Consider the following 14,007-nt stretch of genomic DNA (forward strand, 5'->3'; position numbering starts at 1 on the left):
AACATTTTTGGGGGGTTTGGGAAATATAGTCATTTTTTTCTAAATAAAAGGCGTGGCTAATGAGGGTAAATTGCATTAAAAAAATACACTTCAAATTATGACTATATTCCCTTGTTAAAATTTGACTTTAATATCATAGTTTTAGTCTTGCAAAAATACGACTTTTTCTTCACAACTTTTCATGTCAACAAAATTAATCTTTCGAGTCTTGCTTCCTGTAAAGATTATATTTGTTTCCTGGAAAAAATAGATTATCCTCGAATATACAATGACTTTTACCCCGGAATATGGAGAATTTGTTAATTCCTATTGGCATTTAGGAGCGGTAGTTATGCTCAAGTGGCCTTATGATTAGGACAGGGTCCTTGGAAAGCTCTCTCTCATGGACCCAAAAAGTTTGAGAACCTACAAGAACCCCCATGGAGCAAGCATAAACACATGTCTCAGCACTTCAGGAACAAGTACATGATGACAAAAAAGGACAGAGTTGTGCAACGTGTCATTTCCTCCGACCAAAAAATAAAAAGCCAACAGCTATTTAAAGTTTATTGATTTGTGCTCATGGTGGAGGAGGAAGCGCACGGAAACCATTTATGTCACGGCGGCGGCAGCATGTACGGGTCCGTTACCCCAGAAAATTGCTGTTGACACTACCCACCGGGGACGTGCGACAGCACGTTAGTACCGACTGACCCAAACCAATCGGTAGTCGCGACGAGGGGAGGGCGGGTCACGCGGGAGTCGCTTTGGCCACGGCGCTTCTGGTTCCTCCCGGTTCGTGCCAATACACCCGTGTGTCATATAGCCATTCAAGTCGTGTTGGCTCCAGTGAGATTCACTTCTTCATGACAAGCTTCCAACAGGGAGTGAATAAAACAGCCAGTCATTACTGGCCAGAAAACAGCATTTGGTGGGGGTTCACTTGTAGTTGAAGGTCTCTTTGGGTCGCTGCTGCGCCAATCAATACAGCTTTATTACCATGATATATTGACTCAGCTTCGCTAAGAATGGAAATGCAATGGCTTTTTTCCTCCACATTCATACTTTGGATGCAGGAATTGGATTCTGCAGGCAGGTGGCTGCCTCAATTTCGCATTACCTTGACATTTTTGAGAAATGCGTCGATTCCAAATCAGGAACAAACGTTGCTCACCTGGGCCTCGGTATGTTATGCTTTGAAATGTTTCCTCTTTTAAAATTCATTGAGCAACCTCATCGTGACAATGTACGTATTGTGCATTTGAAAGCATCCATATCGACAGCAATGCCAACAGAGCGACGGCTGCAAGTATTCATTCGTATTCATTTTAGGTGCAATTTCGTATTCATTTTAGGTGCAAGAAAGAAAACAACAGCTGAGGTTCAGAGCTAACATTTTTCACATTAAAAGGCCAAAGCAGAGCATAAAAAAAAATGTTATCTATTGTTATTATTGCAGCTCATGAAAACGAACACCGCCAAGTAGGGGTGTAGCAAAAAACAAAACAAAAAAGATGCGATTCCATCAAATCGAACTGAATCAAATTTTTCCACTTTTATCGAGATATGTGACAAAATAAAGTCAGTAAATTCAACACGCCATTTTTTTTAAGTAGACAGTACATCTACTAAATAATCGTATCTGGATCCAGACAATTTTTTTCTGTGCAACCACTTGACGAAATAAAGTGAGTAAATTCAACACACCATTTTTTTCAGTGTCGGTACCATTATTAAAGTGGGTGCTGTCGTGCGCTAACTTTCCTGGGGAACCTTACTCCAATCAGTGTGGTCGTCATGAAAATCGCATATCTCCACTTTTTTTTTTTTTCAAAATTCAAATTCTCTGAGGCAGCAGAGCTTGAATTAATTGCACGCATGCAGCATTTGAATTCATTGTGCTTCAAAGATTGGAGGTCTCTAATCAGTAATCGTGTTGGACCTCTGCTTACAACGTGACATAGCGCAAATTAATTTTATTCATTAGGTCATTGGACTTTTTGTGATTCGATGGGCGCGTCCTCGGCCCGGAGCCTCACAGCCGTAAGCGACTGTCGTATGACTAATTGGCCACGTATGCAAATGTCATATGTTTTTCTAAGGAATACCGATTTCTATGTAGGTGGCATTTGCAAACAGACTCGCCGGTCTGAGTGACATTCGTGTAAAAAGCTTAGCCATGCAGCCTTTCATGCTTGATTGTGCATTACAGGGAGTGTCACTTCAAGGCATATAGATTTGCTGCATGATGTCAGGATGGTGACATTTCTTGTAAGGTACTTGGATGGTGAAATAAATATAAAACCATTGGCGACACATGCTCTCCCATCACCACTTATTGCACTATCAAGGCCAAAACGACTAATGGCTATTTCTTGATGTAGATTACTTTTCGGGATTTATAACTCCCGTGCATCTGCTGTATGCGTTTAATCAATAAATAATGTCCTCTAATTCATGTCTAAAATGATTATGCATGCATAAGTCTGGAATGGGAGGGGCTGGGATGAGTTGTTTCTCAAAATAATACATGATAAATGAGCTTTTAATGGCGGGCATTTCTGAATAAATGTCTGTATGTCGCTAATGTGCTATTTGGAGTTCAACCAGAATGCTCTGAGGAAATATGCCTCGAAAGGCAAACAAAATTTGCTGTCGCAGTGGCAGCTAGAAGGTTTGTGTGGTGGAGTGGAGGACAGCAGGGAAGCAGGGCGGCAAAGCAGAGTGAATCTCCCCAAAAATATTCTTTTTTGAAAAACAAAAGGCAAACGAGGCACTGGGAAAAATCGAAATACTAAATTAACAAAGTCCCAAAACAACAAACAAGGAGAAGCAGAGGAAAATAGGTTTGAAAATAAAATTTCCGGAGTAGTTATTTACTGATTTTTCCAAAACAAATGGATACAGTTGAAAATGCAAGCTAAGTTTCATTTTCTGGATCAAAAAATGCACGAGGTCTTTGAGGGAAAAATTACAATTCTTGGTCACATAGTCGTTTTAATATCAAACTGAGCTCTTTTTTACCCCATCAGAATTATTGCCACATCGGAATCTGCAAGTAGTTGGACTGGTGCTTATGGTCTCTGGTATGTTTGCATATGTCGGCTATATTTAAGACTTGCTGTGTAGTTAGTGGTGTTTTTTTCCCTTTGGGCAGCACTAAATCGTCTTAATGGACAGAATTAGAGCGGTTCCAATCCAGGCTGGAGATTACGAACGAAACTGTGTGAAATAAAAGAGAAATGACTGTGCGTCTGTGTGAAAGGGGGAGGGGGGGGGTAGTAGGAGGAGCAGGATGAAGAGGAGGAGGGTTGGGGTGACAGAGAGAGGGAGGCAGGGAGAGCGAGCGAGTGTGCGGCTCTTTCATCCGAACCTCTCCTTGTGTTGTCACTGCTGCGCGGCTCAGCTCGCCCCAGCTGCCTTTTGTTTGAAGCGGACTCACACTGTGGACCACAACCAGTCTTAACATCCTTCTTTTTGCTCCCCCCCCCCCCCTTCCCTCCCGCTCCCCTACACGCGGGCGACACCTTGCACGCGCTCATCCGTGCGCAACTTGTGCGCGCGCCCTATCGCCCGCCCGTCCGTCCGCCTGCCTGTACTCGGACTTGCATCATGACTACTAGTTCGAGTTCGGAGGCACCTTGCAGCCGCGTACCTCTGGAATGGTGGGCACCGCACGGCCGCGTCATCCCGGGGAGCATGTAAACGCCAGAGGAGTTTGGGATTTAACACAACAAAGGAGCAACGATGAGCGTCTTCTCGCTGTGCTTGCTCCTGTGCGCGGATCTACTGGATTTAGCCGTGGGTAAGCAAGCAAACACCCCTCACCACACACCTCAGCCGATCTTCTCCTCCAACACACATGCATGCGTAAAATAAAACAATGCAAGCTGCACAAGAGCTTAACTAAGCATGAGTTAGAGCATGGGGTGGGGGGGGGGGGGGGGGCACAGTCCAGGGGAGGGGTGGAGGTCAACTTTTCCGGACCCCCTACAAACTCCCTCTGCGGGTGCAGTTGGGAAGAAAATGCAGCATTACCTTAGGCACCAAAAAAAAAGGATGCAGGTAGGTACAGAAGTAATAAAATCATGAATTTGCTTGGTGCTCAACAGCAGTGTGGCGCTATATACCTCTGTCGCTCCTGTCACCATTCACGATCATGCCTCCATGCATGACAGCCAATAGGAATGCATTTGCGTTCGGGTATATGGACGGTAGAGACGAATACGTTTTTTGGGGGGTGGTGGGGGGTGGGGGGGGTTACACAATGGGACATGAGTTTGATCGCACCCCTGGTGTGATTTGCCACCGAAGCTTGTCATGCGTCACTCAAACAATGACGTTAGCATGAAGACTTTAGGCAAGAAAAGGTTAAAAACGCCCCCCCCCCCCTCACCCGAGATAACCTGTGACTTTTCATCCACTCTCGACTGCTTTGCACAATTTGCACCACAGATAAACTTTGATTGCCAAGACAACCACGTGAATAATATGCTCCTCAGTGATGTGTTCTCCTTCCCTGACATGATTAAATGAAGCGCGTTGACCTTTGCGGCTTTTGGAGTTGTTTAAGTGACAGCGCGTGCACAGTGGTGGGCTCGGATAATGCTTGCGTCAAACAAGTGGCTAGGAAAAAGATGCAGGAGTGAACGGCTTTGCGGGCTGATTCACGTCCAACTGACGGGGAGAGAGGTAACAAAAACTGAAGGCAGATCAGATTCTTCTCGCCTTTCCCCGAACTGCCACTCACATCAGTTCACATGTTGACTTGTAATGTCCGTGGCAGTTGGCCGTTTTGCAGGGTGTTGTGTGTGTGTGTGCGTGTGTGTGTGTGTGTGTGTGTGTGTGTGTGGTGTATTCGGTATCGTGCGGTATGTTTAATTGACGCAGCAAGGAGCCTCGGCCAGCTCTCGTCTTGCACTTGAGGATTTTTGTGTGCCTGTTGAGCATGTTAACGAGTCACTCTTCCAGCGGCACGACGCCTATCTGCTTGCTCCTCGTTTCCCCAGGAGTGATTCTTTCCCGTTTTTTTTAACACCTGCTTTATGCATGCATATGCTGTACATCTCTGTGTGCCCAATAGAGAGCATCGAGTCTTTTCATTGTCTTCCCCCAGGACACTGAATGTAAAGCAAAGACTAATACTTTAGTGGAAAGATTCTCAAACTTTTTGGGTCCAAGTTGCTCTTACAGTGATTTCATATTTCCGTTGTAATGCTAATTAAGCATAACTACGACGTGCACCCCAAAATGTGGAATTCATTTAAGTGGTTGAATATTTCTGTCAAAAGGTGTCAAGGTACATTTATAATTTTTAGAGAAAAAAAAAGTTGCAATGTTAAGGCAAAAAATCTTTGGAAGAACAAAGCTTCTGAAGTCTGAATCTAATGAGAATAATCAAAGTTCAGGGGGGAAGTCACATGTTAACAAGTGAGTTTCAAAAATACGACTCACACCTCCAGCGCAACCGCGTGCATGAATGAAGGTGGTCTACTGGTCAAGTATGTCTCCAAACATTGAGCATCTTGTGGGGTTTCCTCAAATAAAAGGTGGGGATGTTGTCATGGCAACCTGGGAAGGTCTGGTGAGCTCCATGCCCAGTGCTTAAATTCTAAGGCGGTCAAACATAATATTGACAGTTTGGGCCCAATTTGGACAGTTTCTCTTAGGGGTGTACTCACTTTTGTTGCCAGCAGTTTCGACATAAATGGCTGTGTGCAAGCCACCGCTTTATATTTCACTAGTGTTGGTGTATCTGTTGTGATGTATCGGCAGCTTGTTTTTTTTTGCCCAATTGACTTTTACAGCACGAACCAAGTAGGTGTTATGATGAGGATTGATCTCAGCCCGTTCGCTGTAGGTCAAATGTTCATTAAGAGGAAGCCGGACCCATTCAGGAAGCGGTTGACAGATGGATTTGAATTGGCTGTGATGGACTTTTTCTCAAACGTCTTTTGACTTCTTCAGGTGCTCGGGGGACCCTTGGGAAGTTTAAGACAAGTTGCATTTAATTAAAAGTGTTGAGTGAAGAGAGATACACACCCAAATTACGTTGATGCAGCAACCATCCGATAACGGATGGGCATTATTTCATATATCAGAATAAGGCTGCCCAGAGGACTGAAGCATCAATGTAGCTGTCGACAGCACCTCTAGTGGTTGCAGCCATTTTTGTGCGTTCACTTTTACCTTACATACCCATGCGCACCAACCATTCACCTATTCAACTAATCACATTATTACACTGTGTAAATGATGTTTCACTTGTATAGTTCAGTTTGGAACGCGCTTTAAAACCGTCTCCTCATTTTATCTACTGATGACGCAACCGGTGGTTCTGTATCTTGCTCAAGTTCACTTCGACATGCTCACAAGGGTTAAGGATTGAACCCACAACCTTCAGGTTTGGGAACAACCACTCTACCAGCTGAGCCATGCCGCCGCTGTAGGCCCCTCACCGCCTTCACTTTTTTTCCTCTTCTAATTTAAGCATCAAAGACTGAAAACAAACAGAACAGACTAACAGAAACCCACCGTCCCACCGACAAACACTCACTCAATCTCACACATGGGGTGTGTACATTTTTTTGTTTGTTTTTTTTCTTTTGTTTTGTTTTGTCTCTCTGACCTCCCTCACATTCTCTCCAAGTGATGTTGTTATATATTCGCTGTAAATTGTCATTGGGGAATAACCAAGGCCCACGTTTTTTCTTATTTTTTTTTTTAAAAGAGGGTAATGAATGGTAAAAAGACTCATTTAATGCAGGAAATAAAAACAGTTCATTTTTGCATTTGTTTTTGGGCTATAGTTCTTTTGCGTTATATATCGGAAAAAATAAAAATGCATTGAATGTGTCGTATTTCATCAATTCCTCTGGAAAATTGTCAGTATGATCTCAAATCTCCGATTTACTCACACCTATTGTTCCATTTTTTTTATGTTTCTTGAGGGTCAAATTGGAATGACTGGATGGCTTAGCGGGGGATTTCCACTGTTCAATATGTCAACTTCCCCAGTAGGAAACCTGTGAAGACGCGAATGATTCATGGATGCCTGAGGCTCAGCGGTGCACGAGAGGGAGCAAAGGCTGAAGCGTCTGGTTCGATCCCACAGAAAAGCTGCCGTGGCAGAATGAAGTAAAGGGAAGGCGAGCTCGGATAGGCCGAGTGATGCTCTTGGCGTTTTTCTCACTTGGGTACCGCTACCTTGCGAAACAATGTCTCAGACGACCGCTGTATGCCAAAGGGGATTCCCCTATTAAATTGATTTCTCTCGGCAGGATGAGGCTGAATTGCATTGTCATGATTTGTGACCAGTTGAATTTGGCAGCGTTTTCAGGCTCTTGTTTGTCATCAGTCAGAAAGATACTGAGAATAAAATGAAAGATTCATTCAAGCAACTCCAGATAAATGATACATATTTGATTGTATTCAATTCCAGGAACTTATATATTTTTTTCACATTTTTTCAAACATTAGGCTAAAAGAGGGTCTGAAAATTTCTGGCGGTGAATGAGTTAAACTCCCCACTTTACCACTCGAACACTGGCAATATCCGGACGCCGATGTTAGTAAAAAAGCCGGCTTAGGTGTCCAGCGTGAACGACGTTCAAGACAATCCTCTCTTTTGATTGATATGTGGCGCATAGGTCACACAGACGAATTATCTCCACCTAGCTTCCCGAGTTGCTTCTGGAATTTTCGCCAGGTGACTCTCAGTCTTCTTTTACTTTCCTTGCAGGTTCCATTTCAGTGAGTGTCCGATCCACCCACACTTTCGAGTATTTGAACCTCTAAACACGTCCTGTACTGCACATTCCCACAGTTGTTTGCGTATAGCTTGCAAACATTTGTTGAAGAAAGCCTGAAGCTTCGTTTGCTGATGACCGGTCTTTTCCATGATTCGCGCCCATGGAACATCACAAATTTACAGTTGCCATTGAGGATACAGAGTTTAGTGGCCGAGCGATCACTCGGGAGTGTCATTCTGCTATTAGTGTAAGGGAACGCTGACTTTGCATTTCTAAATTAAGGCTGCAAACTCACATCCTGAAACTGAACCTCATAAAGGTTTCTGGTGACCAGTTAATTGATTTTGCGCTGCATTTTTGGTTCTAGAGGCAACTTAATTCATGTTTGCCATGGTGGCTAGGCCGATTTATTAGAGGATGTGGCCTCCATTAAAAAAATACACCAAACTGTGATTCTGTGTTTGCTACTACCTGTATATATAATCTGCAAAACCTCGGCGACATGCCTGCATTGACTTAAATCCTAATTGGAACATTAAATGTGCAATGAAAGCATTCAATTTGAAAGATCCAAGATTAGGAGAGTTTATCCAAACCCCTTCACTCCACCAGATAAATAAATCATCCGCGGGAAAAAAAAATAATCCGGCACACATAACCGTTTGCCTTTAAGATAGATAAATACGAGGAGCCACGCCGGCGGATTTAGCAGCCGCCGGATCTCTTTGGGCTCTGATGGTTCCCGTCGCACCGTGACTGTCTGCTGCTGACACACTGACAAGATAGCGGCTGACGGAAAGGGGTTGTGGTGGTGATGCTACTATCTAGCAAACCACCTCCAGGCTTTGCTTCAGTGCTCTTCAGATCATTTCAACCTGTCGCTTTGGGGTGTAGTGGCCTCGCCCACAGACATGAGCCAGACTTGAGCATTTACGGCGAAATGCTAAAAAGATTGCAGACTGATGGGGAGAGGAGTTGGCTGGCCTTTCATCTGACATTGACACAGGAAGAAACACTGCATGATTTTTCAGATCCGCATGAGATGGAGCAGCATGTGGCTCATTACACAAGGTTACTTTGCACCCCTAATTCCATTTGACAGCAAACCATTGGATATTAATTAATGCTATTCAGGTGGTTGATGTTTCATATAAAAACGGAAATTCAACAGGTTAGGGACTGCTTCATGTGATCAGATCCTATACTTGATGTGTGTATAGATTTGGTGACAGCATTTTTGTTTGGCCTCGACTGTTGTCTTTGATTCTTACTCAACTGAATGTTCGCATGCCGACATGATGGCGGTTTTAACGCTGAGCATTTGTGTAACTTGAGCGAATGAAATATCACTTTTTAACGACAGTATTGCTAAAACCATTACAACCGTACCTTTTAATGCTGTCTGGCAGTCCAAGTTGTTAAAATAATGATATCCTATGTACAAGCCTTTAGCGATCTAGACTAGTAATGCAGGAAACATTTGTACAAGTGTTTTTTCCCTTCCATTTTTGCCAATAACTAATTACCAGCCTACTGCAGGGTATTTTTAATCTACATTGCGCAATCCAGTTTGGGTAAACCGAGTATCCTGCACAGCTCTGCGAAGCCCATTAGTCCTTCACTCTATTATGTATTCTACTGATAGCCCTAATGCGACAGTCTAACGCCGTGGCTGTGTGGTTTGGGGAAATACATAACATTTAACCTTGTGATAGTGATTTAATCAAAGAATAAAGGAGTCGGCTTGCAGCAACCTAAAAGCACTCAATGGTTGACCTGAATGGACTGAAAAGAAATCGAGCACCATTTGATTGAGGATAAAACATCAGGGGGTGGGGAGGTTGGGGGGTGGGCTTTACCTAATGCATACATCTCAAATAAAGGATTTATATTTGCCAATGCTCACCTTTTCGAACAAACTCTTTTATGGCTCAAAGTTCCACTTAATGTTATGAAAGGAGCGCGTGAAAATCTAAAACAGGTTGGCGGCCCAGAAATCATGGCTTTTGTTGAAAGGCTGCTGTCAGCTTTGTGCGCTTTTCCCTCTCGTGCTAATAGCCTCCAGGGAAGGGCCCAAATAGCCTCAAAAGGTCCGTCTTTGTGCTTGACGGCAAGCGGCCCCATGCACGACTTGAGGGCATTTGTCGCTTCATAATATAGGCTTTGCTGTAACTACTTCAAGCGAAGCTCAATTGTGCGGAAGCGAATGTGTGGGCACCATCTGAGCAAGGGAGGGATTGGCTTGAAGCCGAAAGATTTTATTGGATTGCTCTAAAGTTGAAAAAAAAAAAAAAAAAAAGCAAAAGTGATTATTCGAGGCTTATTTGAACCAAGCTTGGGCCCACCTGAAATCTCAAAGTCTGGTACTGTCCGTTTGGCTAGTGAGAGTTCGGTACACTTTCCCAAGGACCCACGTGTAATCGGAATGCCAATCGAACATAACTACGATGTGTAAATCGTGAATCCCATAATGATTCAAATGTTGCCTATTCATGAGAAAAATATGACGAAATGTGTACTTTTTAGTGAAAAAAAAAGGTTTGATGTTATGAGAATTAAGTCATATTTCAAGAAATTTCTGTTGTAATTTCATTAAAACAACTTCAAGGACACAGTTTGTTGGGATAAAAATTCTTAATCTTATGGAAATGTTTTCTTCAAAGGTAAAATTGTATTATGATACTCAAGTCAAAGTTTAATAAGGGACAAAAAGTTAAGTTAGATTTTTAACATTTTTAGAAGTACATTTTTGCATTTGGAAAATGCAATTTTATTCTCATAATATTTTGTAATTTAATCTGGAGAAGATGCTAAAATACAGACTATATTCTCGAACAATGCTTTTTTTTCAGGGGAACAAAATGGACTTCATTCCTGCAATAATAGGCCTTTTTCTCTAGAAAATATATTTTGTCATATGGTTAACATGTCAGAGCTTTCAAATTTCCCAAAGCTAAGTTTATTTTATTGGCACACCAGTTCCCGTATGTATGTACAGTGCTACACTTTTTTTCTTTTTAATAAAACGATATAAACATTTATTGCAAAAAAAAAAAAATGGAACCCCATGCTACATAAGCCCCTGGACCCTGTTTCAAAAATGACTGCTCTGATTCTAGTAAAGAACACGGAGTAAAGTACACATTGAGAAGACAGCTGCTGTTTTTAATAGCTTCAAAGCGCAGGGCAACCAAGAGCAGCGCGATGTCCCCGACATGTCTTCGACGGCAATAAGCTAGACGTTCGAAGATAACGGCACATTAGCATAGTGGCAGCTATCAGCCTTTCAGCCAAAACGTGCAAAACCCAATCATCCTGTTGACATTTCCCACACAGAAATGCGGCATGTTTGCACTCAGAGAGATGCTGGGGAACAATGATGATATTTTCAGCCACGCTGGCGTGCTATTTGCATTCAAGAGGATGCGATGCCCTTAGGGTGGGCTGCAGGGGAGGAAGGTCTCCTATACGTGTGCCTCAATGCAAACAATTCAATAGAATACGTAAGCATCACGACAAATCTTGCCTCCCCCACTGAATCAACCTCCTGCATGTAAAAGAAGAGCATCAAGAAAAAAATGGTTTAAATAGCTGGGTTTTTTTCTTTTTTTTTTTTCATTTTCCAAGCGCCCTTAGAATGATCAAATGAGAAATCTTGTGATGAACCGCGACATCTTGGGGCTCGGGGCAAGGGAGTTCAATCAGTGAACTAACTTGCATTTCTCCGCCCCTCCGAAGTCCTTCTTTAGCAGATGTAAGGCTTCCTCGTTGATGTCTTTGGCTTGCGTGGGGGTTTGAAGCAACTCTGATTCCCTGTGCAGCCACGGAACGAGAGCTTGCCCCCTTGCAAGGCTTGAAACCGCCTGTGATCTTCAGTTGCACAATTGGATCAGTTAAGATTTTCCCTTTCCGCAGACAAATGATGCATAGGATACATTTTTAGGATTGATATCGAACTAATTTAAAATGCAGCACTCATGGTCATGCAGGCCTTGCTAGGGCCTTTTTTTTTTTTTTTTTTTTTACAAGAAATTAGCCTACCTACAGTGTTGGTCACCCTTTTGTTATGCTTACACAAACAAGTGGACCCAAGGAAGGCAGACTATCATTTTTAATCAAATTAAATTAGGGCTACGCTCACGTTGCTGGGCATGATGCCCTATTAGGATTTTTGTTGTAAATTTTTACATAGTTGTTCACATTACAAAAACAAATGGGATGTGAGTGATTGTGCGAGTATTACGACTCCAAGTTTGCACCTGTTTTATGGCGCTGAAACGGAATAGATTTTGTTTTTCAGTTTAAAAAAAAAATGTTTTCTTAAAATATTTCTTTCAATGACATTCTTATTTTTACATTTAACTCATTCACAGCCAGACACTTTCAGACCCTCTTCTAATGTTTGAAAAAAAAATTTGAAAAATATATAGATAAATTCCTGGGATTGAATGAATTTACTGAGAAAAGACAAATAAATTCGTCTTTGGCAGTAAATAAGTTTTTATGTGTATGACGCATCCAGCCATTCACTAAGACGCGACATCTACAGTATTAAGAGCGGAGGCTGCTTTTTCAGGGTCAATTTTACAATATTTTAATTGCATGCATTTCATTGTAACTCTTCCTGAATAGTTTGTATTCAATATGAAGACTATATGAAGACTAGCAGTTGTGCCAAACAATTTAGCAGCAACACAAATTACATCAGACAACACCTGGAGATTTATTGTCTTCTTTCTCCACTCTCAAAAATTGCTTTCACACAATTTGCAATGTGATCGATATCTGGCTAAGAATTCTATTTCAATACATAGTCACCCTTGCGTGTTCATCTGAATTTGGTCTTTAGGTTAAATTTTGCAATCCATTCACAGCAGCCAGTAAACGCAGCATGCCAAGCAGTTTGAGATTAGGCATCAAAACACGGAAGGGATGGAAAGGAGGGAGCCAACGTGATGGGAGTGTAAGGGGGGGGGGGTTGAGGTGGAGGGTTGTTAATCTGCACACTTGACGTCACTGGATAGGCTGAAGCTGTGCAGACGGGCGAGGAAGTGAGGATTGTGTGCGTTCCACATGCATGTGACAGATTATTCCCACTTTATGCATGCTGACTTCCTCCAGTTGAGCCATGGGGAGATTTTATTTTATTTTATTTTGCCCTGGGGACAACATCCACGCATTAAAAATACTACCACTAATAAAAGCCATCAATCTGTCATGGCACAAGCAAGTCCTGCTGATGAGTCAGTCCATGACAGGACATTCCAGAACGTCTGCCTCCTGCGATAACATTCATCAGCAAACCTTTGATTCACCTCATGCAAATAGAGAATTAATCTCCACCAACATTAATTCCACATTCCATAATAACGGCTTTGGATGTCTTTGCGTTGAAGTTGTCAGTCCTACTAAAGTAAAGCAGAGGTTATTTCTCCACATCTTTACACAAAGCGAAAATGATATCATTAAATCCTGGCGAGTGAAACTGTCAGTGTTAATCCAGAGCTAAAGTGAGGATGGTGTAAACCTTCAATACCTGCTGGCTGCATCACCATCGGCCGGGCGTCATCGCTCTCACTTGCTGGCATGCGCCGATGGACCTGTTGCATAAACAGATCTTGTGAAGGGTCATGGCGTGATCGGCCGTAATCTCTCGTGGGAACGGCAGCACCAAGTTGAAAGCTGTTTACAGAAGCCGAGGATGTGCTGTGACTCTGTGGAAAGTATGGTCGTTTTGGGGGGAGCCCCGGCCCCTCTACTGTGGGGTGTATTAAAATGAACACTAGAATGCCCACGTTTTTTTTTACAACAACTATTGAACTACAAATCTGGGTGATATTTGACAAACAACTCTGCTGGCTACAATTAGCCAACTTTCACTTGTAAATTGGCTATTACCTGCCAAAGCAGCGGGGAGTATGGTGATGTGAGATGTAAAGCAGAAAAGAGAAATGACAGGCTTCTGCTTTACGTGATCAGGATTTTGGAGCCAAACACCGATTTAAAAAAAAAAACGATAATTGAATACTGATCCAATCAGAAGACGGAGCAATCTATCCAGTCTTTGTAAACAATTTATTTACTGGACAGTCGACCCCCACTACCCGCAGTGGATTGGGACCGACCCGGCACATGAATAGCCAAAATCCGCTTATAATTGACACTCGCTGAAATGCATTGTGAATAATGAACAAAGTGTTAAAATTCTCCCAAAAAACGCTAATAAACATTTGCCGCATGGAAAATGCGTACTCTGCCTGTGAGAAAAAGAAGGGTA

At 42.6% G+C, this 14,007-nt stretch overlaps 1 protein-coding gene across 2 annotated transcripts in view; it reads left to right on the top strand.

Moving 5' to 3' along the window:
* Window positions 1-3,329: 3,329 nt before the first annotated feature.
* The window catches only part of igsf21a (immunoglobin superfamily, member 21a), a 163,821-nt gene continuing 153,143 nt past the window's right edge, over window positions 3,330-14,007 (top strand). The window contains exon 1 of one of the 2 annotated variants that reach the window (XM_086041571.1): window positions 3,330-3,784. In XM_086041571.1, coding sequence (XP_085897697.1) covers window positions 3,727-3,784 — 58 coding nt within the window. In that variant the 5' untranslated portion in view covers window positions 3,330-3,726. The remainder of the gene's footprint in view (window positions 3,785-14,007) is intronic. The other variant, XM_086041572.1, reaches the window with a different exon arrangement.

This window comes from Filicampus tigris, chromosome 9 (genome assembly GCF_054856515.1).
Source record: "Filicampus tigris isolate MCC_2025a chromosome 9, RoL_Ftig_1.0, whole genome shotgun sequence".
Taxonomy (NCBI): Eukaryota; Metazoa; Chordata; class Actinopteri; order Syngnathiformes; family Syngnathidae; genus Filicampus; species Filicampus tigris.